Source organism: Psammomys obesus, unplaced genomic scaffold (genome assembly GCF_907164565.1).
Source record: "Psammomys obesus unplaced genomic scaffold, mPsaObe1.curated_primary_1811, whole genome shotgun sequence".
NCBI lineage: Eukaryota > Metazoa > Chordata > Mammalia > Rodentia > Muridae > Psammomys > Psammomys obesus.
The window spans coordinates 11,489,271-11,516,111 of record NW_026596149.1 but is presented as its reverse complement, the minus strand read 5'-3'; the positions used below and the strand labels follow the sequence as shown (position 1 = coordinate 11,516,111).

The 26,841-nt window shown below is 41.5% G+C and overlaps 1 protein-coding gene across 1 annotated transcript in view; it reads left to right on the top strand.

Annotated features, from left to right (window-relative positions):
* Cdc123 (cell division cycle 123) overlaps positions 1 to 25,636 on the top strand; it is a 44,249-nt gene extending 18,613 nt beyond the window's left edge. The window contains exons 7-13 of the mRNA XM_055593753.1: positions 7,132 to 7,180; positions 10,352 to 10,427; positions 12,359 to 12,481; positions 13,483 to 13,511; positions 23,177 to 23,305; positions 24,647 to 24,784; positions 25,359 to 25,636. Of these exons, the coding sequence (XP_055449728.1) occupies positions 7,132 to 7,180; positions 10,352 to 10,427; positions 12,359 to 12,481; positions 13,483 to 13,511; positions 23,177 to 23,305; positions 24,647 to 24,784; positions 25,359 to 25,385 (571 nt within the window). The 3' untranslated portion in view covers positions 25,386 to 25,636. The remainder of the gene's footprint in view (positions 1 to 7,131; positions 7,181 to 10,351; positions 10,428 to 12,358; positions 12,482 to 13,482; positions 13,512 to 23,176; positions 23,306 to 24,646; positions 24,785 to 25,358) is intronic.
* Positions 25,637 to 26,841: the final 1,205 nt, after the last annotated feature.

The window sequence follows — 26,841 nt, the reverse complement described above, 5'->3', positions numbered from 1 at the left end:
TATTGCTTTAGCATGCAGTTACGGATCTTTTATGGTATGCTGGTATAGATAACACCGGGAGGTAGTGGCCCTCATTTGTCACTTTAATAAATGCAGCAGCATTTTTATATTTTTATTGTGGTAGATCTCTCTGGTGAGAAGAAAGCTATTGCCTCTCACACCCGCCTCCCTTTATAAAGCTCTTTAAACCTTTATAAAGCTTTTTGTTTTAATCTAATGCTTTGAATAAAGAGATCTTGAACTACAGTACATTCAGACTGCTGTCTATCTGCTAACTAACTGATACGCACTTTCACAGACTTTAGTCTTCGTTGTAGTAAGAATGTGAGGACATCTTTGCCTTTCCAAAAATAGTTTCACATTACTGTTGATTTTAAAGCTGATTTCTTTTGAAAACCAGCTCTGCCATTTGAGCAGTAGATGACAAAGCTACCAACCATGTTTGACCTTTGTTCGCCTTTGACTTCAGTGAAGAAGTTAGGGCAGCAAGGAAGTGTGAGCCCGTAGATTCAGAGTGCTCACCTCCCAGCGGTCGTGCTCCTCCTTCTGTCACCAGTGGGGTGCTGGAGGGAGCAATCACTGGATACCCAGCCTCTAGCCCTTTAGTTGGGCCTCACTAATGTGTTCCCCGAAATACGTTGATAATCTCACATAGCAAGCAGTAAGCCAGGCTCTTAACAGTGACGGTGCCATTATATCAAAACTCTTCATTAGTAAAACTCAGGAACAACCGAAGTCTGTGTCTGGAGGCATGATTTAGCTGTAGGGCAACTGTCTAGCACTCCTGGGGCCCTGGGCTTGATCCCTAACACTACAAAGTAGAAAAATAAAATAAAAAAATAAAAAGTTTTTGTTACAATGTCTTTAAGAAGCTCTCAAAGGTTAAGAGTGCAATTTCCTGGGGTCGACAAGATCAGGCAGTATTTTACTTTGCTGAGACCTAAGTCTGTTAAGTCATTGGTTCAGAGCACCACTGCTGGTTATGGTCAGTTATAAATCTTTTTCAGAATGCTTCCTGTTAAGCTATGCAATAGAATGAAACGTCAGTTATTATTCTAATACATAATTGTTGATCTGTGCAAATTTTTACTGTATCATAAAAATGAATTTGTATTGTTTACACTATTTTGCGGCTTACCTTGACTAAAGAAATCAACATTGTAATACAGTCTGGATTTTTTTTTAAGGTTAGCTTTATTGTTTTAATTATGTATAAATGTCTGTATGATGAACGAACACATGAGTGCAGATGCTTCCAGAGTCCAGAAGAGAGCATTGGAGGTGGAATTACAGGTGCTGGGAGTTGCCATGTGGTGCTGAGAACTGAATCCAGCTCCTCTGTAACAATAGTGTGTGCTCTTAACTAGCGAGCTCTCTCCAGGTTTTATAGGAAGGATTTTAAGTTAACAAAAAGCCAGCTGAAAGTAGTTTACACACATAGGGATTATTGCCCTTACTTCATTATTTCTCACATGCTTACTGGCTATTTCAGGCTTGTACGGTCAGGGCTGCTGCTTACTGTGGTCTTTCCAGTCCTACTAGATGACTAAAGACATGGAGACTAAAGAAGGGGTTTATTTGGGCCTATGGTTACAGAGGGTTAGTGTCTGTGATGGTGGCGTTAAGGCTGGAGGCAGGAGCAGCTGAGAGCTCATATCTTAAACCACAAATAGGAAAGAGATAACTAGGAATGGTGAAGGGCTTTGAAACCTCTAAGCATGCCCTAGTGATAGCAAGGACACACTTAGCTGTCCAAACAGTACCACCAGCTGGGGACCAAGTGTTCCCCTGCCTGCAACCACAAAGGACATCTCGTCCAACCACAACAGGTGGTTTTATTTTAATACAGTGACTTGCATCTTTGTAGAAAGATTTATGAAAATTCTAATGAATACATCTAGTCCTCTTTACTTTACTTTTATCTTTTCCTTTCTACTGTTGTTGAAAAATCTAAAGAAATGGCACCTGCATGTCAAAACTCATTTTGCCAGGAAAGCTATGCCACTGAAACTTTGATGTGTTATTTTTCCCTTGCTCAAAATTTGTCCTTTGTCTTTCTGCCCATGATTTGATATTTTTCATATAATAAGACCTTGTTATATGAAAAAGTGTAACACACCTCTTTTTTTCTGAAGAGAGTTTTTACTGAGATCAGGTTGGCCCATCTTGTGTTGGAGCTGAGCTCCTAGGCAGGTTCCTATTGACCTTTCTATTCAGCTCTAGATGGCTCAGCACCCACCCTCACCTTTCATGAATATCCTTAGCCATCTGCTTAATCATCTCTGTACGAAAATCTTACAGGGATGATCTCCTGTATCACAAACTACATAATTTTTTAAAATTATGTAAATGTCAAACCAGTTAAAATTAGTGACATAAGGAGGTAGAAGGAGAATGTATAGTAAAATGTAAGTAGTAATATGATGACTAACCGAGGATGGAATTGGGGCTGGGGGACGGATCAGTCAGTAAAGTGCAAGCATGAGGGCTGGAGTGTGGGTCCCCACAACCCACATAAAGCTGGACATGGTGGTCTTTACCTGAAACCCCGGCACTAGGGCGGAGGAGTGAGATGCGGGAAGCCCAGAGCTTGATGGGTAGCTAGCATACCCATTCAGTGCCTGGTCCACAGCTGGGGGAAAGACTAGGAGATGTGGCCTTGTTGAAGGAGGCGTCACCAACGGGCAGCTTTGAGGTTTCCAAAGCTAATTCCCTTCCCAGCATTTCTCTTCCTCTGCCTGTACTTGTGGATCAGGATGTAATCTCTCTGGTACTGCTCCATTGCCACGCCTGCCTGGTTGCTGCCATGTTCCCCATCATAATGGTCAAGGATTCTAACCCTCTGAACCATGATCCCCAAATTAAATGCTTTCTTTTATAAGTTGCCTTGGTCATGGTGGTTTGTCATAGCAATAGAAAAGTATCTAAGATACTTACTATAGAACCCAATGATTTTTTTTTTTCTTGACCTCAGGTCCATTGTTTTCTTCCTTGCTCTCTCCTTCCTCTCGTCCCCTTCTTCTTTTCCTCTCTCTCTCTCTCTCTCTCTCTCTCTTTTTCTTCTCTGTTTATTTTTATTTTCTTACTCTGGACTACACTGTAGTCCAGGCTGGCCTGGAACTCACTGTGTAGCTCATAGGGTGCTTCTGGGTCAGCTCAGCCTCCCAGGTCATGGGATTACAGGCATGCGCCACCACCAAGCAGTTGGATTGCTTGTTTTTTCTCATGTATATGGATTATCTAATCTGGAGTATCTCACTTGTGTCTGTAGTGGCTGGATGTTAAAACAACTCTATTAATATCCTTAAGTGCTTACTGTGCTGCTGGTCCTGGTGGGAAAGGGTAGTTATTTTTATTGTATTAATTTTTATTAACTTGACATTTTATGGCCTCGGTTTCAATTAATATAAAACGACCTGTAAGATTTATTTTTGATTAAGACATTTTAGATGTATTTAAAGCTAGTTTTGGAGTATAGCTCCTTTGGGTAGGATAGTTTAGTTGATCTTGAAGCAAGGGATTTTTACTTTTAAGGGAAAATGAGGTCTTCAGATAGTACCTCTGTGTGCTGGGGTGTGTTAAAACAGAAGTTTCTCAATGTTCTTATGGAAATAAAATTTGGTTAATGGTAGATTTTCTTTTTCAGTGCTGATACTGCTCGAGGCTAAAGTCTTGACAGTATGTGTATTGTGTATTTTTCTCCGCCCCTACCTTACCCTACCTCACCCCATGTCTGCCCACTAAGCTTTTTCAAGGTTTCTCTGTGTATCCCTGGCTGTCGTGGACTCGCTTTGTAGGCTCGCTTTGCTGCCCTTGAACTCACAGCACTCTACCTGCCTCTGGCTCCCTGGGTGCCGGCATTAAAGGCCTGGCTCTTGCCCTCTAAGCTTAACCTAAGTTTCAGTAAGAGTTCTAGCACCTCTATCCATGGAAGATATGGTACAGCTTGTGCCTGAACGCGTCTTTCCTCTTGGTACCTCAGCCTTCTGAGCCTTGGAAACCTCGTGTGATGAGTGCAGATGACAATGGCAGCACTTACTGCAAAGATTGAGTGAGGTGGTAGCTGGGGAGCTTCCGGTGGCGCTTGGCGCTTGTAAACATTTGCTACTGTAAAAACAGGGTCCAGGTGGCTTAACAAAGCACACTGTGTACCTTTCTTTTTGAAATGTATTGTAGATTATATCATTTGGTTCCCAGTTATTGGTGGTAATAGAAGTCTGCTTTCTCTGAATTTCAGCCAGTTGAGTAACCTAAAATTATTACTGTTTGTACCATAAAACATATGTGATTGCAGAGTGCCAACATGGTCACACATTTGGTGAAGCGAAGGCATTTACACTTGGGTTTGCGCTTGAATGACTTGATGCTTCCCTCCCCCAGATTGGATCCAGGGCTGCCTGCTTGCTAAGAATGAGGCGGAACACCTACCTGCCCGCCACCCTCGAGACAGCTTTAAAAAGATGCTTTTGTGCCAGAGAATCTCTGCTTTCACTGGTAGAGTTCTCAATCCCCAGCATGTCTGTTTGCTGAGTCTTTACTGCTGTGATAGAACAAGAGGAGGAAGAGCGAATTGAGCTCACAGTTTAGGGGCTCTAATGCCAGGGGTGTGGCCTTCCTCATGGTGGTGTGCCCACCTCCTGGAGCCTGGAAGCACAGACAGAAAGTGATTGTGTCTGTGTCTGACTTCAAATACCCCCACCAAAATGTTCAGAGTCCTCGCTAGAGACCAAGTGTTTAGCACATGAACTCATGAGGGACACCTCACGTTTGAACCGTAATAGCCACAAAGGGGAAAGAACTTTTTGTTTTGTTCTGCTTATTTTTTTTCACAAGTGTCTCTTGACTGTAAGTTATGTGTACATGTATATATACATATATGTATATGCATATATGTGTGTGTATATATATATATATATATATATGTACGTGTACAAGCCTTTTCACAACTATCCTTTTTTTGCTCCCATTTTGTTAAACTATTTCTGATGATTCATATCAGTATCAAAAATAAAAATGAGGAGTTACTGAGAGGGCTTATTTAATAAAATGCTTGCCATGGAAGCATGAGGGCCTGAGTTCATTTGAACCCTCAGAATCCAGATAAACAGCTGAACACAGCAGCACACACCTGCAATCCCAGCCCTGGGGAGACAGTAGTATTCATGAGGCCTCCTGGCCAGCCACTGTAGCTGGCAAACCAGTGTGTGAATGGCTCTGCCTTCCAGAGCAAGGGTACACTTTGTGTTCCTTGTCTCTCCATCTCCCCAGCCCCTGTCTTAGGAACTACTCTAAAAATTACTCTTGGATTCGAAACCTTGGCCTTTTAGTGTGGCAGTTGACATTTCTTTGTCTAAGTTCTTTTCTTTCGCTCACTCTTTAAATGTTGCTGTTCTCAGGATACTGTCATCTGCCTAGAGGTCACTTTTCCTTCAATTTCTCAGCTTTTAGACCCTTTGTCTTTCCCCTCTTTGGGGGAATCTTTTCTCCTGTGCTGTCGCATGACATCAGCTTCAAACCCCAGCTGAACCCCAGAGTCATCCTGGTTGCTCTGTCTTTCCTTCCTTTTAAATCTTCCACCCTTGTATGGTGCTTTTCTTCTCCCTTCCTTCCCACTGCCTCGCCCAGCCTTTCTCACTTCCCGAGACTATTGTAAAGCCTTCTCTCTGTCTGCCTCACATCGCACTCTTGCACCCACACTCTCTCAGAGCATCGTGCCACCCTGAGAGTTCAAAGCAATGAACTCCTGCATAGTCCCCCACCACTACCCAGGGTCGTGTCGTCTGGGTTTTCCTCCTTGTCCTGGTTTGCTTTTCTGTTGCTGTGATAAAACAGAGACCCAAAACAACTTGGGAAGCAAAAGATTTATTTTATCTTACTGCTTATAGTCATTATCAAGGGAAGCAAAGGCAGGATCTAAAGCAGAGACCATGGAGGGATGCTGCTTACTGACTTGCTCCCCATGGCTTGTTCAGCTTACTTTCTTAGACAACCCAGGACCACCAGCCCAGGGCTGGCACTGCCTACAGTAGACTGGGCCCTCCCATATCAGCTGGCATTAATAAATACCCCACAGACATGTGCACAGGCCAGGCTGATGGAGGCAGTTCTTCAGTAAGGTTCCCGCCTCAGGTGACTCTAGTTTGTTGCAAAGTGACAAAAACCAACTGGCACTCCTTGCTCAGATTTTCATCCGCCCTTATCACGACACTTCATGTTGTGTTCTGCACCCATGGTACTAATCTCATGACGTTCTTTGTTTTCCCATTCTCTTCCTACTGTGACACATTTCCTTTGCCTTACAGGTGGACCCTTTTTACTTTCTCCTCTCCCCTCCTCATGTGGCAGCTAGCCAGTTGGTTCATTTGTGATGTCAGAGTATTTTCTTTTCTTTTCCCTGGTGTTCTGAAATTGTCTGTGTACTTGCTAGTTTTCTCTACTGTACCTCTTAAAGGACATTGGAGTTCTAAGTGATTTTGTGTTCCTGGTGCTTTGCACAGACGTACCTTTTATAATGATATGTATTATTGTTAATGAAACAGTGCTTAGAACAGGGTACTTAATAGAAATGTTGAATTGTTCTGTCAAACATTGTTTGAAAAGAGCCTCTTTGTGTGGCTCTCAGTAACCGAGCTAATGTTCATGGAGCAGTACTCAGTGCGCTGACTCATCCACAGGGTGAGCACTGAGGTGGACAATGGCACGCCATCCTACCTCCATTGAAGGAGTGTAGCCACTTTGTGCAGTTCTCAGTGGCCGTAGAACTATTCAGCCTGCTGCCTGAGCAGCAGGGCAAACACTAGGAGAGTAGACAATCTTACCTTCGCGGAGAAGCTGGGTAGTCTGAGGTGTGTGTAGATTGTAGCTTATTTGTGAAGCTTGAACTTACTGAATTTTAGCTTCTTTGTGCATTGACAGAAAAATGGAGATTATATGAGCTCCTCACACTGTTTTGAGGATTAAATCAGATGACATAGTACATAACACCAAGTCATGCTTAATAAATGTAGGGTGAATTTGTATTAGTTCTTGTTTCTAGATTTTTCTATGAAATCTAATTCTCACATTAATTATGAAGATGTCTGTGCATCAACTAACAAGCTAAATACTGTATTGCATTTATTTTCTCCAAAGATTCATTCATTGTACTGATGATTCTCCGGATCCTTGTATAGAATATGAGGTAAGCAACTTTTCTTCTCCTTTATATACTGAAGACCCCAGACAAAGATCATGGAAGAGGGCTGCTTATTTGTAAATGAATGAAAAAATTTCAACTAATGTCTCTGGGAACACAATACCACTAAATTTTAAATTTAAGAAATTTGTCATAAATATAGAAGAATATGTATTATTTAGGTTGGGCATGGTGGTATATGTCTTTAATCCCAGTAGAGGCAGGCAGATTGCTGAGTTCAAGACCAAGCTGGTCTACAAAGCAATTTTAAGACCAGTCAAGCTACAAGTGATAGAGAGAGGGAAAGAGACAGGCAGAAAGACAGAGTTACTCAGTGTTTTATTGCTGTGAAGAGACACCATGACCACAGCAACTCTTATAAAGAAAACATTTAATTTGGCCTTGCTTACAGTTTCAGAGCTTTAGTCTGTTACTGGGATGGTGGGAAGCGTGGTGGCACACAGGCAGACACGGTGGTAGAAATGTAGCCAAGAGTTTGACATCTAGATGGGCAGGCAGCAGGGAGGAAGAACACTGGGCCTGGCTTGAGCATCTGAAACCTCAAAGCACACTCCTAGGGACACACTTCCTCCAATAAGGTGACACTTTCTAATAGGACCAAACATTCAAATCTATATGAGCCTGTGGGGGCCATTCTTACTCAAACCAGCACAGGGAAAAAAAAAAAAAAAAAAAAAAAAGAATATCTGCTATTTATAGACTATATATTAGGAGATATATATAATGAGATACACAGAGAATATACATATGCCTTTATACTTTTCATCCAACCAAATCTAGTTCAGAGCCCTTGCTTTACTGTGACCTGTGTCTGCCAGCCAGGGCCACCACCTACCAGCCCCACCGTAGCCTTCAAAATAGTACCACAAGCTGGAAACTGAGCACTGAAGGCAGGAGCCTGTGAAGGACACCCTAAATTCAAACCTCACTACCAGAAAAAAGCAGCATCGTCCTCACTGTTCCTCTTTACACCATCCATCCGTCTTACAAAGAGCATGTAGAGGAATGGAGAATCACCACACAACTTTAGTAGAGATTGTAATCATTGCAGACTCCAGGCTTTACTTCATTTTTAAAATGTACATATAAATACCTCTCAAATGGGCAATATTCTTAAACACAGATAACTTCTTAACTACTTAATTCTGGAGTTTCCTTATCCTTAAGATGCTACATAGTAGGCTATCACTTATAATTACTCTTGATTCTTTTTGAATTTGTACTATCAAAATACAGCATTTCTGAAAAATTTAAAGCAACTATGGTCATCTTTGCTTGTTAATTGTAAAACATTTTCATATTTGGTTTTATGTCTTATATTTAGAGTACCATGATTAAATTTTTTTTCTTCATTATTTGCTTCTAGACATCTCTGTATATACAAGTTTTCAAAAATTGTCTACAGACTGGGTTGCAGCTTAGTGGCAACATGTTTGTGTGCCATGCTTTAGGCCCTGAGCTTGTTCCTAGCTCACAAAGAAAAGTATTGTCCACTGACACTCACTGCATTGACTCTTCTTTGTGTCGAGTACTTATGTTGACAAATCTTCTATGAATATATTATACATATGGAACATTGATTTTATTGTTTACTAGGACACTAAACAGTTGCTAGGTCTTAGAGTGCTTGTTACTGGGATCTTTAGATACAAATGTGGAGGGCTCCCCCTTGATTTCCAGAGTGTATTTTCCCATGTCACTATCCAGTCTTTTGTAACATATTTATGTGCATTTACATACTTATATCTGCTGTTTTGCTGAGCAGCTCACTGTGACGCACCTGCTCTGTGTTAGTACTTGGTGCAAGGTGTTCAGGAATTGTACAGATTCTTTAGTTTTTCCCTGAGGTATAGCACTTGTTGAATGTCATTTAAAGCTAGGATTTGCTTACCAGTCCTTTGCTGTCATATTGCTTTTGTTTTGATCCAGCATCGTCATGGTAAGAAGACACGAGTGTTAAAGCTAGGGAAGTGATGTTCCTCAAGTAATGAAAGTGAGAAATGTTGCAAGCAGATTCCCATGTAGCATATGCTTCTGTCTGTGTTTCCATATGCTATGTGCTTATATATTCCTGGACTACTTCTAGAAAGACAAATAAGACCTGGAAAGCTCTGCTTGCTTCTGAGGACAACAGAAGAACTGGGCAAGGGGAAAGGCTTTACCATTTTGTAATTTAAAAACCAACTGTGTGTGTTACTTGTTGCGTTAGTGTGTTACAGTTGCTTATTTGTTGCTTAGTAAAAATTACCATAGCCGTGTTACACACACATCCAGACCCCAGGAGCAAATTGTAATAATAAGAATGTATAATATTTTAGTTTGAGGCTCACAGGTTTTTTTGTTTATTTTTCATTTTTAGAATTTAGTTTGTTCATTTAATGTATGAATGTTTTACTAACATAGTGTCTATGCACTATATGTGTGCTAAGTGCCCGTAGAGATCAAAACTCCTAAAACTGGAGTTACAGAAGGCTGTGGACCAACATGTGGGTGCTGGGAATTGAACCTAGGTTCTCTGCAAGAGCAACAAGTGCTCTTTATTGTAGAACCATCCATCCTTCCAGCCCTTGCCATGTTTTCAAAATATCACATTTGCAAGACTTGACCCAGAACTCACAGTAATAAAAGGTGAGCTAAATGCATCTTGAAATCTTAAGACATTTAATCATAAATAAATAAATAAATAAATAAATAAATAAATAAATAAATAAATAAAACCTTTTCTTTAAGAAGAGGAAATTATTGCCAGAAATTTTCAGTGCCAGAAAACTTAAGGAACCACTACCCTACCTAGCGGTGTCCCCATTGATAACATTCTGGTCCTTCCCTTTCTTGAAGAGAAAGGAAGTGTGGGGGAAGAGGAGAGTGACACTCTCCTAACTAGTTGATACACCATCTAAAGCTTTTTACAAACACTGTGCAGATAATCAAACCCAGGGCCTCAGTGCTGAAATTATATCTGATACTCTTCAAGAGGGAGGTGCGCAAGCAGCAGGGCCGCTTGTGACACAGTGGTAGTGAGAGTTGGCTTCTTTATTAGAACAGTAGGTCGCCTCTTTTTCTCAAAACCCCTTTTACTGGCAATCATTGTAATAAGGTCTTCACGTGAAAGGATCTTCTTGTATATTTCTGTTACATTTATTTCTTTGTCTATAGCTTGTTCTACGAAAATGGTGTGAATTAATTCCTGGGGCTGAATTCCGATGTTTTGTCAAGGAAAACAAGCTTATTGGTGAGTTGTTTTTATCCGTAGAGGTAATTTTTAACGTGTGTGTTTCCAGAAACCAATCCCAGATCCTGGTAGATGCTAGGCCCTAGCCCCAGACTAGCTTTTAAAGAAGATGGCTGGCAGGGGCCTCTGTGGGTAAAGGTCACCAAGCCTGATAACCTGAGGCCGGTCTGCAACCCACATGGTGGAAGGAGAGACTACCCCCCACAGCGTGTTCTTTGACAGCCACATGCACCTGTATGCCCACAGATGTGCGTGCACACACACATGCGCGCGCCTCTCACACACATACAAATTAAACAAATATATAATTAACATTTTCATTTTTAAAAGAGGAAGATAACTTACAAATTTTCCAATTTTGTTTTTTTACTGTTGAATTATATTTCATTATGTGAATGTTTTATCACTATTTTGATCATACATATATATCAGAATTTCACAGTATTTATATAAATATGTACAATTATCATGATTCATTGAGGAAGAATATAACCAAAGAAAAGAAGGCACACTTTTGATGGAAATGACTTCAGTAATTAGGACAGGGAAATAGTTTCACTGCCAGTTGCTGCCTCTGTTTGGCATTGAGTCTGGACCTGTGTTACAACGTTCAGTTTTGCCTGTCTTGTCCGGTCTCAGAGATGGAAGGGACAGCTGTTACCACTCATCACACAGTGCACGTAATTACCTACTTTCCGTTAGGAAATTTTCTATTGCTAGCAGGAAAACGCCTATTGTAAACATCATAGAAAGCCAATTTAACAGTTGTTTTAAAAGATGGTTTTATTTAGTCATGTGTATGTGTGTGTCTGTGTGGGGTATGTGCCCAGGGTGCATATGCCCCTGGAGGCCAGAGCTGCCTGTGCTGAAGCTGCAGGGGGTCCTAAGGTGGCCTGACGTGAGTGCTGGGAAGCAAGCCCGAATCTCTGAGTAGCGGCACGTACTCTTACCCGAGCCATCTCTCCAGCCCCCTTCAGTCCTTACTCCTGTTGTTAGTGTACTGTCTACTATATGAGCAGGAGGAAATACATGAAAACAAACAAGTTGCTTGTTTTCTTACCTCTGAAGTTATTATTCTGTTAGCTAGCACTTACTCAGACTAAATACTGAAGATAATTCATTCTCTTAAAGTTTTTGCCAATGCATTTTTTCCATAAAGTAAAATTTGTTGACCAAGTGAAGTGTAATTGAATATCAGCTCACCGCTTTTCATTGAACGTGATGTTGACATTCATATTCATACCTAGGATAAGCGTGGGCATTTGACTGTTACATATTCCATTTTAAGTATGCCAAAGAGAGAGATCTTGTGACTAAGAAATCAGAAGTGCCCTCTCCCCCTTTCTTTAACAACAGAAACCTGGAGTTAAATACATTGGGGGCCTCATACAGCAGCCCCTTCAGTATATGTGGAAATCACTTAAACAGGAATGTTTTGATTTTCTGTGATTTGAAAGATCAGGCTCTGGAGACAGATCACCTTTCCCAAAATAAGGAAAATAGGCAGCTTTTGTGAAATACAGCGTGAGCACAGCAGATGCCCCGGAGGGTGATTTTACATTTACCTCCCCCAACCCAACTGGAAGAGGATATGGATTTGAAGAGACTTTCTTTAAAAACTGAAAGCACCGGCAGTTGCACATAGGCACGCGTTTGCAATTGCTACTTGCAGGTTTTTCTTAACAAGCCTTTTTGTCGCTGAATTCTTTTCCATCCTACTGAATAAAAACTACTTCCAAAGTTAAGACTGCGTGGCAGTATGGAGTTGAAACTCGCTTATCCGCATGGCCTTTGTAGTTAAGTCATTTGTGCTGCAGCAGTCACCTGCTTGGTCTTTTGGGCACCGTTAATGGCTTTGATTACTACGTCAAATTACGTGTTGGCATTTTATGAGTTTTGTATAATAACAGCTGTGAATGTTTTCTTGTCAGGTATTTCTCAGAGAGACTACACACAGTACTATGATCATATTTCTAAACAAAAAGAAGAAATTTGCAGATGCATACAAGACTTTTTCACAGAACACATACAGTATAACTTCTTAGATGAAGACTGTGAGTATTCTCTGTGGGTGCAATGGAGTGAGACCTGGCACCGGTTAAGGAGCCTCACTCACTGGGGTCCATCTTTAATGCTCAGCTCAAAGTTCAGTGCTCTTAGCATTTTAGTGTAGACCAGTTGTATCACTGATGATTTCTGTGTTCATTCACCCCGTTTAATTAGCTAATGTGATCTCACACCATGGCAGCTGTCCCTGCTCGAGATGTTCGTGTTTCACAGGGACCGTCTGTGGAGAGCAGAGCGCTTCTCCTTTTTAGCTTCTGTCTGTAATCTGACACAGTAGCGGTTGAAGGGCAAACACCTGGGGGTTGTTTTGAGGAACTGAAAGTTTGTGGTATATAAGAGTTTTCAAATAGCCTAGAATCATAGCCATGATTTATGCTTTTTCTACATGCCAGGACTGGGTTCCATAGCAGATTTAATTAAAGAAAGAAGATGAATTGCGCTGTCTCATAATTACATTTTGTGCTTCCATATGACAAATTTTACTCATTTCACACCTCAAATAAATGATAGATGCTCCTTTCCTTAATATTTCTCTTGGTGGCAGCTTCCTCTGCCCATGTAAGCAAGTGGTTCAAACTGTATTTGTTGGGTTTGCGTTTTTAAGTATGAGGAGTCATTGCAATTAAGGGTAGAGAAGAAGGAGGCAGTTACACAAAGAACACAGGACAGGGTACTCTTATGTCTCGAGTCTTCATCAGTGAGTCCGTTAATTATTGTTTTGAGGCAGCAGCTCCCATTTTATTCCAGCTGACCTGGACAGCACTGTGTGGTTAAGCTGGCCTTGACCTTTCGGCAATCCTCCTGCCTTAGTTTCCCCAGTGCTAATGAGTGTGCAGCACCATTTCTGACTGAGTTTGGAGATTGAGAGGTATTAGGTGTTCAAGGCTAATTGTATTCTGCTGTGTTTAGTAGTGACGTGTACTTGAATTTCCATAAAGAGATTATGAAAGTGTTAGTTTATTAGTAACTGAGTTTTTCTTCTTTACAGTTGTGTTCGACGTATACAGAGACAGCAGGGTAAGTAAACGGCCGTTAACTTGCTTTAAAGCAGAGTGGCATTTGTGAGGCCGCTGCTCAGAGACTGTTCTGAAGCCTGTGCAAGTCACAGCGCAAGCCTCTCCTCACAGCACTTTGTTTCCGTGAACTTAGCTCCACCTGGCCTGGAACTTTTTTTGTGGGGAGAGTTGACTTTTCAAGACAGGGTTTCTCTGTGCATCCCTGGCTGTCCTGAAACTCACTCTGTAGACCAGGCTGGCCTTAAACTCAGAGATCCACCTGTCTCTACCTCCTGAAAGCCGGGATTAAAGGTGAGTGCCGCCACCACCCAGCTGGAATTTGTTGGTTTTGAATTCATGACCCTCCTGCCTTTGCCTTCTGTGTATTGGGATTACAGCATCTGCCCTAAATGCTGGGACTAGTAATAGGACAAGTGAATAAATAGCCACTTTATGTCCTTTTTCATACTTTTTGGGAGGTCTGGGCCTGCTGAAAATAATTAATGACTTGTATACACTTAAAACCAGAAATTTGTCATTTGGTACTTTTTTTTTTTTTTAAGTCAGCTTAAAAGGTTCTTTGCATGACTTGCTTTAGGCAAAGATGTGAATTTTTTTTGTCTTTAATTTATCCTTTAAAATTTTTAGGTGAGTATGTGTGTGTGTTTATATTAATATTGATGTGGGAAGGCTACACGAGTGTGTGCATTCATGTGGGGTGTGCAGATAGCCAAAGGGCGGCTTCAGGCCGCATCCTCAGAAATCTGCCCTGTCTTCCCGGAAGCAGAAACTGTCATTGGCCTGCGTCTCCTCAATTAAAGAAAGCTGGCTGTCCAGTGAGCCTCAGGCCTCTCTCCAGTGCTGGGTTACAGATGTGGACCAACCATGCCTAACAGTTTTCTGTGGCTTCTGGCGATCAAACTCAGTTCCCCAGGGATGGGAAGCAAGCATTTTATCCTTATCAACTGAGCTATCTCCCCAGCCCCAGATTAACATTTTTAACTTAAATTTATTTTTTATCTAATACATAAAAGCATTAAAAAGTATATAATAATGTATTCAATATTAATGCATTGAATTAATGTTTCAATCCATGTCTATAGTGTATAATGTTTAATTCTGGGTAAACGTCTTTCTATTCAAATATTTGTCATTTCTTGATGGTAAGAACATTGAAAATCCAATTCATTAAACCACACAGTATATCATTATTAGCTAGCAGACATTTCTAACCTGCAGCTTGTGGCCACATGTGTCCTAGGATAGCTATGACCACGACACAGTACATTTGAGGGGACATTATCCTTTCCCGGCATTAAAAAGTTGGACTCCAATAGTCATCTTGCTATGCAATAGGACATCAGAACTTTCATTGTTGTTTGTTTGTTTTTTGTTTTTCAAGATAGGGTTTCCCTGGGTATAATTTTGGCTGTCCTGGAACTTTCCGTAGACCAGGCTGGCCCCAAAGAACATCAGAATTTCTTATTCCTCTTTATTAGCTTTGTACATTGATCAGCTTCTGCCCGTCTCACTCCACGCACCAGCCTCTGGTAGCCATGTTCTATTCTTGACTATGTGAGATCCCTGGCTTGATTTCACATGTGAATGAGATCATGTGGTACTTGCCCTTTGCCTGGATTACAAAAGCCTTTCCAGTTCATATTGCCTCAGATAACTGGGTAGCAATTTTTTTTTTTTTATTGTCCAGCAGTATTTTATTGCGTATTTGGACCACATTTTCTTTGTCTGTTCATCGGCTGATTGACCCCTAGGCTGTCCACTCTTCCAGACTGCTGAGAATAGTGTTGCAAATAAAGATGGGAGGGCAACAGTTCCCTCAGGCACTCACTCACCTCTCCAAGGACTGAGATTGCTGGGTCATGGTGCGTTTGCTCTTGTTATGTTTACACTGATAACTTGCGAGAGTGTGGGTGCACTTGCGTGAACTTCTCTCTTCCTACCATGTGGGGTTCAAGGATCAAACCCAGGGCGTTAGACTTGTCAGCATCTCATGGCCTGTTTTTAACTTTTGGGGGAACTTCCATGCTGTTCTTCACAGGGCTGGACTAGGTTACGTTGCTCCCAGCAGTACATGAGGACTCTGATCCGCTCATCCTTGCACTTGTTATCTTTCTTTCTGATAGCAGCTCTCCTGGCTGCTGAGGTAGTATCTTATTGTAGCTTTAATTTACGCACTCCTGGTGAGTTGCTTTGAGTATTTTTTCATGTCTATTTGCCATCCTTATGTCTTCTTTTGAGAAACTTCTAACACTTTCAATTAACATCTTAAAAGTGATGCAAACTGGTGAGATGAAAAAGACACAAAAGCCTGACTTAATTTAACAAGCTTTCTACAGCAGATATTTTACTGTCTAAGCCATGCGGCTTTTCAGAGAGGCCTCATTCTTGTTATTGTGATTCTGCGTGGTGACTGAGCTGTAGAGGATGCTTTCTCATGTCTGACCCGTTCACCATCAGGTGTGTCATTCCCGCTCCACAGTGTGGCTGTGATGCCTGTCACAACTTTGAATCACTTTTTGACCAAGAGGATGTGGCCCATAGAATTATGTCCCCTAGTAACTGTTAGCTATTTCCCCCTTCTTAAGTCAAAACATTCACTCTACTTCCCTTTTCTGTCTTCTAGCGTAGTGGAAGGTACTAAGCATTAGAAAGAAGGGCTACATGATGGGGCAAGTTAGGGGAACTGATGTAAAGACAAGGAACGACACTTGGGAAAGTTTCAGCTGTGGGAAGCTGGCTAGGGGTGAGTTCACAGGTAGAAATCTGGTCCTGCAGGCAGGAGTCACTTACCTCTGCAGATCACGCACATAGCCAGCATTTATGAACCTGTGCTGTGCTAGCTGCTCCACTTCTTCTAACAAGAAGCTTCAAACAAGACAGCTTTAGACAGTGGAAGGATCTATTATCTAATGTGGAAGTGGCAGACTTCTAAATGTTTGTGAGGAACAGCCTGCTGCAGGCAGCATCAAGGCAGTTGGAACAGGATAAACCAAGCCTACTGTCTAGAACACGCATCTTTCCTTTATTATCATTTAATTCCATTCCTGGTCTCTATAAAGCTGTAGATATGTGTTATCTGCCTACATGGTACAGATACTAAACCAGTTATTTCATATTTTGGCAAGTGAAAATGTTGGAATCTGCCAAGATGTCTCCTTCTGTTCCTGGCACGTGTCCCGACTGTTAACTCAGTAGGACCAACAGGTAGAGGTGGCTGTTTAGCCTGGAAAAGAGTTGAGGGGTTTCTTAAAGTGAAGTTGGATGAGGACATGAGTACTGGTAGCTGAGATCTCGCGGATCCGAAGCTAGTTACATTTTTAAAAGTGAGAAGCACGCCAGTCTAAACATCCTGACAGTTTCTGTTCAGGGCCTGAGACCATATTGTAAAACTCATTTGCATTTACTCAATGGTACGTGTAGCAGAGTTTGTTCGACACTTTCTGGAATATATTATTTTGTGGCTATTCTTTTAAAAAGCTAACTCATGTAAGTGGTTTGGTTTGTGAACTATAACCGAAGTGTGTTTGTACCTGGTGACACTGATGTGTCTGTTTATTATGGTTGGGCAAGTTGATTCAGTGTTGCAGGTTTTTTTTTCCTTTATTTTCAAAAATTTTGTATTTATCATAATTTATTCACTTTGTATCCCAGCTGTAGCCCCCTTCCTCAGCCCCTCCCAATTCTGCCCTCCCTCTCTCTTCTCCCATGCCCCTTCCCCAGTCCACTGACAGGGGATGTCCTCCTCCCCTTCCATCTGAACCTAGGCTATCAAGTCTCATCAGGAGCGGATGCATTGTCTTCCTCTGTGGCCTGGTAAGGCAGCTCCACCCTCAGGGGGAGATGCTCAAAGAGCCAGCCACTGAGTTCATGTCAGAGACAGCCCCTGTTCCCATTACTAGGGAACCCACTTGGAGACTGAGCTACCATGGGCAACATCTGTTCAGGGGTTCTAGGTTATCTCCATTAATGGTCCTTGGTTAGAGAATCAGAATCAGAAAAAACTCTGGGCCCAGACTTTTTGGTTCTGTTACTCTCCTTGTGGAGCTCCTGTCCCCTCCAGGTCTTTCTATCTCCCCCTTCTTTCATAAGAGTCCCTGCACTCTGCCCAAAGTTTGGCTATGAGTCTCAGCATGTGCTTTAATACCCTGCTGGGTAGAGTCTTTCAGAGGCCCTCTGTGGTAGGCTCCTGTCCTGTTCCCTGTTTTCGCCATCTTCCAATGTCTATCCCATTTACCTGTCTGAATGAGGATTGATTTATCTTACCCAGGGCCCTCCTTCTTGCTTAGCTTCTTTAGGTGTACAAATTTTAGTATGATTATCCTATATTATATGTCTAATACCCACTTATAAGTGAATATATACCGTGTGTGTCTTTCTGCTTCTGGGAGAAGTTAAACAGCAACAAATCAAGTAATCCCATTTAAAAATGGGGTACAGAGCTAAACAGAGAATTCTCTGTAGAGGAATATCGAATGGCAGAGAAACAAAGAAATGTTCAACTTCCTTAGTCATCAGGGAAATTTAAATCAAAAGAACCCTGAGATTTCACCTTACACTCATCAGAATGGCTAAGATCAAAAACTCAAGTGACAACACATGCTGGAGAGGATGTGGAGAAAGGGGAACTTTCCTCCATTGCTGATGGGAATGTAAACTTGTACAACCACTTTGGAAACCAATTGGGCGCTTTGTCAGACAGTTAGGAATAGTGCTATCTCAAGATCCAGCTATACCACTCCTAGGCATATATCCAAAAGATGCTCAAGTCAACAAGGACATTTGCTCAACTATGTTCAGAGCAGCTTTATTTGTAATTGCCAGAATCTGGAAACAACCCAGATTTCCCTCAGTTGAGGAATAGATACAGAAATTGTGGTACATTTACACAATGGAATACTACTCAGTAATTAAAAAGAAAATCATGAAATTTGCAGGCAGATGCTGAGAACTAGAACAGTGTTGCAGTCTTAACTGTTCTATGCTCATCACATTGGTGGCCTACCCATTCATTGGAAAATGTCTCAGAAGCTCCCTCAGGATGATACCGTATAGCTAGAATTTAGAATCTTTCTTTACAGTCTACTTTTGTTTTGTGTGTGTGTGATACATGGTGTCACTATGTAGCTGTAGCTAGCCTAGAACACACTGTGTAGACCAAGTTGGCCTGAAACTCACAGATCTATGTGCCTCTTATGTTAGAGTCTTAGGAAAATCATTTTGTCCCTGTCTAGTCTCAGTTGTGACTTATTGCTTTCTGAACAGAATATAGGTTTAATTTTGAGTTTTGCTATTGTAAATTTGGCTTTCTAGCTTGATCATGTCCTTGTAAACATTCTGTGTGTGCTGTCTTCTATGGGCGGATCTACCTAGATCAAGCTTGTTGCTAAAATGAGTAGATTCTGGAGGAAATGGTGCTTGAGGATCCCTTTAAAATCAAACACATTTTGGGGAAACGATGGGAATGCAGATGAGCAGGATTGGCAATGAGTTGATAAACTTATGCAGCTGACTAGAAGGAAATGAGATTCTTTGTGCTATTTGTTTATTTTCTATATATAGTCTTTATCACATGGAAAAAAATCTTTCCCAAGTTTTTGGCTACTTGATTTAGTTTCTGAGCAACAGACTATATTAAAATCCCTTGCTTTCTAATTGTGTTGGATTTTAGATAATATACTTTGAAGTTGTGTTCTTATGTAACACTAATTTTTTTTGTGTGTGTGTATGCCAGCCTTTTATTTTGATGATATACGTGATATAAATAAAGGAAGAAAATGTGGATTTTGGCTCAAATTTGAGAGTTTTCAATCCATGAGCACTAGGTCTCATCACTCTGAACTTTTGGTGCCTGAGACATCAGAGAAGAGCTGCTCAGTCCATGCATGTCAGGAAGCAGAGAGAAAAAGGGAGTGCATCAGCTCAGAGCTACGCTATCGATCTGTCTGCTCCCCCCGTCCAGAGGGCCCCATTCTTTGGACTTTGTGTGCTGCCCATATTCAAGGTGGTCCTTCACCTTCAATCTCTGTGTTTTGTCTTGGTCATCTGTGGACATGTCCTCAGCAATGTACTCAGAAGTATGTTTTGCCAGTCTCCTAGGTACCTCTCAGTCCAATCAAGGTGACAATTAAGATTAACTTCAACAGATTATTATCAGGTGAAATCTTATCATTAAGGAGGGACCTTCTCTATTCCTAATACTAATAACACTTTTGTGTGTTTTTCATTATATATTTTATCTGATATTAATAGTGCTGCAGGCTTGGGTTTGTTTTGAGAATTGGTTGATCTCTTTTAATGCTTTTATGTTTAGCTGTCTTATAAATAGAATATTTGCTGGATTGCATTGGGGAGTTCTTTGGTTTTGGGGTGTTTTGTTTTGAGACAGGATCTTTCTAAGTAGCCCTGCCCAGCCTTGAGCTCAAGGCTGTCCTGCCTCAGTTTACTGCAGTGAATTACAGATGTGAGCCACCATTCTCAGCTCCTTTAGTATGATTTTTTTTTTTTTGCTTTGTGTTGAAGTCTTTGATCTCATTATCTGTTTATTTATCTTTTTGCTATGCAGTATGGATCCAATTTTGTCTTTCTAGACTCTATCCAGTTGTCCTAACACTAGTAATTTATTCTTGTAATCTCTCAGTCTTATAATATTTTCACTTTCCTAAAATCTTGGAACTTTAGTTCCAATTGTATCTGTAGACTTTCACCCATGTTGCTTCCTTTAATCTCATCATTCATTTTGCTCATTTTACTTTGAATTTATCTTCATGAACCTTTACTTGTAAAAACCCCAAAGACCTTAAAGGTCAAATTTTTCATTTGTTCCTTATGTTTCCCAAACTCTAGAAAAAGATACTGCCTTTCTTCCCAGGGAGTAGATATTTCTTTTTCTTTCTTCTTGGCACATTCCTTTCATTCACTGAGGTTAGCTCCCTAGTCCTAATTCCCTCCGTAGGGCCAATGCCCAGCTCTTGTGTAGTGTTAAACCATACTCCCTCCCCTCAGCTATCCTCTTATCTCTGGTGTTTAGACTCCTTTCCTTTCTGGCTCCTGGGGAGCTCCCTCTTTCTTACCGTTCTATCTGGATTTTTGAAGGGATTCTTTTAACCACAATTCCATCCTGTTTCAAATAGGAGGCTTTTAAAGAAACCTTAGCACAGCGTATTGTAGAAACCATCACAAATTTTACACTCCAGCCAAAACAACGTGCTGTCCATGCCTATTTAATCTGCTTCCCCCTCTACACTGATCTCACCCCTGTTGTCCTCCAAGTTCTGTGTTACCAAAGCTAGATACAGTGGTGCTGGCTCGGATTGTAGCTACCTGGTTGACTGAGGCAGAAAAATCATGTGAGCCCTGGGCAGTACAGCAAGATCTTTCTCAAAACACTGCAACAAAATCCAAGTTACTCTGAGAAGCACTTCTAGCAACCCTCACAGTCAGGTTCTGTGACCTCATCACACCCTGACATCATGAACTCATCACACTCTGATATTGCCCCTGTCCCATGAGCATATGTGTGGGACTGTTGTTGTTGTTGTTGTTTAGGAAGTATGCTATGAACTAGACTGAGCTTGTTGAAGGAACACATTCTGTTGCTGATTGTCCTTTATATTCCAAAGCAAAGTACAGTATCTAATTCAATGATATTTACTTGATGAATGGGCATTTGGTTGATACAAGAAACATTAGTCTGACTCTTCATTTCTTTAGAATTTCTCTAAGCAGAATTAACTGCTCAGGATGACTGGGGCTTGGTGTCACATAGAAAGCATGTTGCAACCATAAAATTTCATTCTGCACAGTTTTGTTCCTCACTCCAGCTGGCTTGTTTTATTTGAGGGGCTAATGGAAATGGCATCTGACTTTTAGAGCAAATGCTGCCAGCGGCCAATGATGATTTGTTTTGTCTTTAAATTGGATTCCTTTATTTTTATTTTTATTTATTTTTTTTTTTACCTAATTGAGGTATACTTTTAGTCTATGGCAGTCAGTATTCCTATGTTAACAGGTATGAAATGTTTTTATTAGTGATTAAAAAGCCAGGTGATCACACCTTTAATTATAGCACTTGGGAAGCAGAGGCAGAGGCAGGTGGATCTCTGAGTTCCAGAACAGCCAGGATTATACAGAGAAAGCTTGTCTTGAAAATAAACAAACGAAAGTCAAGGAGACACAATTTGAAGATTAGAAAATATCCATTTTGTTAGAAACAACAGTGTCCCAAAGGCATGCTATAATAGTCCCCTAAACAAATCTGGTGGTGTGCCAGGTGACTGATGTATTTCTTCACATAGTCTTAAGAATATAGAAGTGGGTGCCAGATTGATGTGTGCAAACGACTCAAGTGGCAAGAGAGACTTACAGGATTTCTCTTGGGGATTATATAAAATAGAAGCCTTATTCACATGGCACATAGTGAGAACGTCTTGAAATGGCTCCACACCACTGGCTGGATATTTCTGAAGCAAACCCTATTGAGGTATCTCATCTCTAAAATTTTGTTTTAACCTTGGTGAAAAAAAGCGTGAGTAAAATATTGACTCAGCATTCTCCTTTGACATGTCCAAGTTTGTACACAGCACTATCAGATCGAGACATGGGACTTCCAATTTCTAATGAAACACCTCATTGTCAATAGTACACATAAACAGGTGAGAGTGTCAGCAGAAACTCAGGGATTGGGGAGACGGCTCAGTTGGCAAAGTGCTTGCCATACGGTCAGGAGGGCCTAAGTTTGATTACCAGCACCTGCATATGAAAAGCTGGGGGCTATGTCATGTGCCTATAATTTCCACACTGGAGAAGTAGAGACAGGAAGGTCCTGGGACTTGCTGGCCAGCTAGTGTAGCCTAATGAGTGGGTTTCAGGGCCAGTGACAGACTCTGTCTCGAAAAATGAAGTAGAGGGTGATTGAAGACGACCCCAGGCTTCTACCTCTGCCTTCTACACACATACCCACCCCCACCCCTACCCCCACCCCCACCCCAGTGTGCATAGGCGCACTCGAGCGAGCGTACACACACACACACACACACACACACACACACACACAGAGGATGCAGGGAGGAGAGAGCCCAAACCAGAAGAACAAAGTTAAAATTTTCAAGGAAACGTATCTACTGTGTGCCCCAAATGGCTCTGCAATCAAATGTGCTGGCTCTCGTTTCGTAGGGTTGCACCATTAGCCCAGACAGGTCAGGTGCTCCTGACTCTTAGCACAGTTGGACAAGTTGGAGCATCCTTTCCCTTAGGTAAATGTCTAGTAGATGGTCTCTGAGGATTAGAAATTCCTTTCTGAAGTTGATACAGTGTTTTTCATTTTCCTCTTATATGCTCTCAGGTTATGTCATACATACAAAATTAATGCTACATTAAAAACTAAAAATAAATAAATAAATAGCATTTCTAACTCTTTAGTATATGTAAAGATAGGCCTTTGTCAGGGCCCTTCTTCCTGGTTCTTTTTCCTCTGCATTCAGTCAGTCTCCTAGATCTGTCTGCTTCAACAGAGGATTCTTGGTTGGGACACTGTGGAATGATCTGTTGAAATAGCAGTTTTAAGATGATCTTTAAGGGAAAATAATAGGAAAATGCCTTTTTGATAAGAGGGTACAGATGGTGTTTGTTTTTATTTTACACTTAACTGATTTTTGTATCTGTAATCAGGGGAAGGTGTGGCTCATTGACTTCAATCCATTCGGGGAAGTCACAGACTCACTGTTGTTTACTTGGGAAGAGCTGACATCTGAGAACAAACTAAGAGGAGAAGTCAGTGAATGGGATGCTCAGGAGCCGGTAAGACTTTTTAGTCCGCTCACCAGCCTTTGATTGCGCATAGGCAGGGCCTGGACCACTGGGAAGGGTCTGGTAGACAAAGCTTTCCTGGCTGTTACATCTGGTCACAGTGTTCGAAAAGGGTGTTCTACACAGCTCATTCCTTCACTGGGAAAGCAGAGTTTTTCTACTTAGTCTGTTTTCTTAGCTCTGCCTGTTGTGTTCACCTGGAAAAGCCTTCATCCTCAGTCAAGTCATAAAGGCTGCTTCTCTGGTCCTTGTTCCCTGCTGAGAGCAGTGGAAGGATGCCTGACTAGACCAAGGCCTCTTCACAGTGTGACCTCTGCTTCCATGATGGCTGTCCCTGGTCACCTTTCATCTCACTTGTCCCCAGGCTGGTCCCACTTCTCCAGGTTCCTCACTGCTTCCAGCCATTGTTCCTTGCCTTCCGCTCAGCAGATCCCTTCAGTTCTTCCATGGAAAGCAGAAAGCACTCAGCTCAGTTGTCTGCAGTTTCACTATCTGTCTCCTAGCCTCACTCCTCTATCTCCCATTCACAGAACAAGGCCCAGCACAAAGCAGATTCTTGTCAGGTGACTGGTTTATCTGTGTAAGGTATGGCTGCTTTCTAAGGCTTCCTGGTCCCAACTATTCAGGTTCCTGTCTTGTCTCCCTCTACCAGACACCAGCCATGCTTACCTAGATATCTGCCACCTGGGAAGTCTAAAGCCAAGACCTCTGTCTCTGCAGTCCTTTGAGGCACAAGGCAGCATGTAAATAGTATATGCAAGACTTGACCAAGTGTGTCAACTAATGACTTGGGAGACAAATGACCTGTGAACTTGCAGTTCACATGAATGATGGGTTGCAGATGATGTAAGAGGAATATGAAAAAGATTCTGGAGTTCAGGATGCTCGGTTGCCCTCACTCTGAAGGGAAGGTACTTCACCAAGGGCAAAGTGCTTGCAGGAGCATACCGCCCAACTACCCACCTGGAGAAAATGATGGTAATTACAGAGGTCTGGCCCGTGGGAGATTGCTTGGGCACAGAGGTGACTAGCCTTGGGCCCTGGCCTGCTCAGGAGCTTCTCTGCAGCACACAGGGCTGTACACAGGTAGCTCTCAGAGACCCACCTACCTCTCCCTGGAACACTACTTTGAGAGGCTTTCTATTCAGTTTTAGTTACTGTGTAGAATTATTTTAAATTCCTGATACCTTTTTTACTTTAAGGTCTTGTGTTCTTCCTTCTCTAGTACAGATGAGAACAATGGCATTGAAATTGTGCTAGTGTTTCTTTTTAGTTTGGAAAATAGACCTTAAAAGAGAGGATGATGGACTTTCCTGTTTTCTGTTTGCAAAGGATTCTCCAGCTTTCCGTTGCACAAACAGGGAGGTCACAGTTCAGCCCAGCCCCTATCTGAGCTACCGACTGCCCAAGGACTTTGTAGACCTCTCCACCGGGGAAGATGCTCACAAGCTCATAGATTTTCTTAAGCTGGTAAAGTATATGGATGTTTATGTGCTGGTCATCCTTTCAAATTGGGGTTCAAGTATGCTGTGTGTCACTTCATTTCAGTCCTGGGCCAGCTGGACTTTTATTTGCTGGTTATAGATTAAAGGACCACAATGAAGGGGTTAGGCCACTTTATAAGTAAATAGGAACTATGAGCTGAAGGAATAATTCATCAGTCAGGGAGATAGAAGATGACGATTATGACACACAGTCATTTTGAAAAGCTTGTGTACTGCTAGCTTTGAAGTATATATGTTGTCGTCATGGAGAAGATGATGTCTCCTCTGCTACTACATGGTGATTGTGAATGTGGGAGTGTGTGTACCTGTGTAAGAAAGAGAAGAAAGTACTCAGGTGCCTGAGGGTTGTTGCCAGGAGCTAGGTAATAAACAGCTTATCAAATTAGGTAAAGCATGTTTTTTTTTTCTATAATTTCTAGCCACATCTTTTGTGAAGACCTCTAGAAAATTACACTTTCTGACAGCAACAGTGACCTTGGCTAGGCAGATATCCCAACTAGAATACGCTTCTTCAACATATTCTTGTACTCCTTTGACAGAAAAGAAATCAGCAAGAGGATGACTGACTGCTGCTTTGAGAATAAGTAGAAGAGGGAAGCGTACCTTTTTCAGGAGGCTGCATATAGAACACAACTTCCCGGTACCCAAACTACGTGGCGATGGGGTGGGCAGTATGCAAAAGCATTAGCTTCATATTCATGTATATTCACCAGGAAACAGATGGAAAAGCTTTGGTACTTGTAAAAAACTAACATAATAAATGATCTTAAACGTAAGGAAGCATACTGTTCTGAAAATAAAATAACCTTCTATGAAATACTTGCTCTCTGGTTCAGTCTGTTTAAATTTATATTTCTTTTGTTTCCATATTTTTATACCTAGAAGATAGGTGGTCACATTTATGCTTTATAGAAATGGAAACTCTTGTGAGAAGGGAGGAAGAGAGTGTAATGAAGTGGGAAGGATAAGGTCATGTAAAGGAAAAGCAGAAGTGAGGACTGAAGGAAAGAGAGGGGCCAGCTTGGGAGGGGAATGACTGAAAACTAAGGTAAGGGCTCATATGGATGGGGATGCCATGAGGAAACAGTGCTTTCTGTGCTGATTAAAGAAATATGGGCACATGAACCAGGTGACCTGAGTGTGACCCTGGAAGCCGAGGTGGAAGCAGAGACCTGACTCCTGAGAGTGGTGTTCTGACCTCAGGAACTCACATGCATACCGTGAACACACAGATACAACAGATAAGCAAAATTTAAATAAAGTGAGTCTTACTTTTCCATGTAAAAATTAGAACCTCATATTGAAATAGAAAATTTTTTCTTTTTTTTTTTTAAGATTTATTTATTTTGTATACAGTGTTCTGCCTCTATGTACACTTGCACGCCAGAAGAGGGTGCCAGATCTCATTATAGATGGTTGTGAGCCACCATGTGGCTGCTGGGAATTGAACTCAAGACCTTTGGAAGAATAGTCAGTGCTCTTAACCCCTGAGCCACCTCTCCAGCCCAGAAACATTTTTCTTGACTTGAGAATAGTTACAAGGACAAATAAAGAGTTTTCTTTCTACCAAGCTACCATGACATCTCTCATAGATGATAGTCACCACATATTAGTGAAATTATCATAGACTTAATTGTAATTTGGCTTTTTCAAAAATACATTGGACTTCTGAAGGTGATAGAGTCACTTTTATTGACAGTCCAACATTTGAGTAGTTATTCTCCTCTGCCCTAGGGGAGCCCCCATTTGCTTTGGACTCATATGGTCTGCCCAGGTGACTGACTGTAAGGAAAAGACGTGACAGTTTCCCAGGCTGTCCATCTAGCATGCTGCCAAAGACTTTTGTAGTCACTGCAGGCGTGTTTTTGCATATATAAGAATGCAAAAGGGAAACGTATTCCTGTCACAGACCATGTAAGACATACGTAATGATTTAAAGGGTTTTTGTTGTTTTGTTATATTTACAGTATTGTATGTTCAGCACTTGGTCTCTGAGCTAAGCTCATGAACTACCTTTAAGAA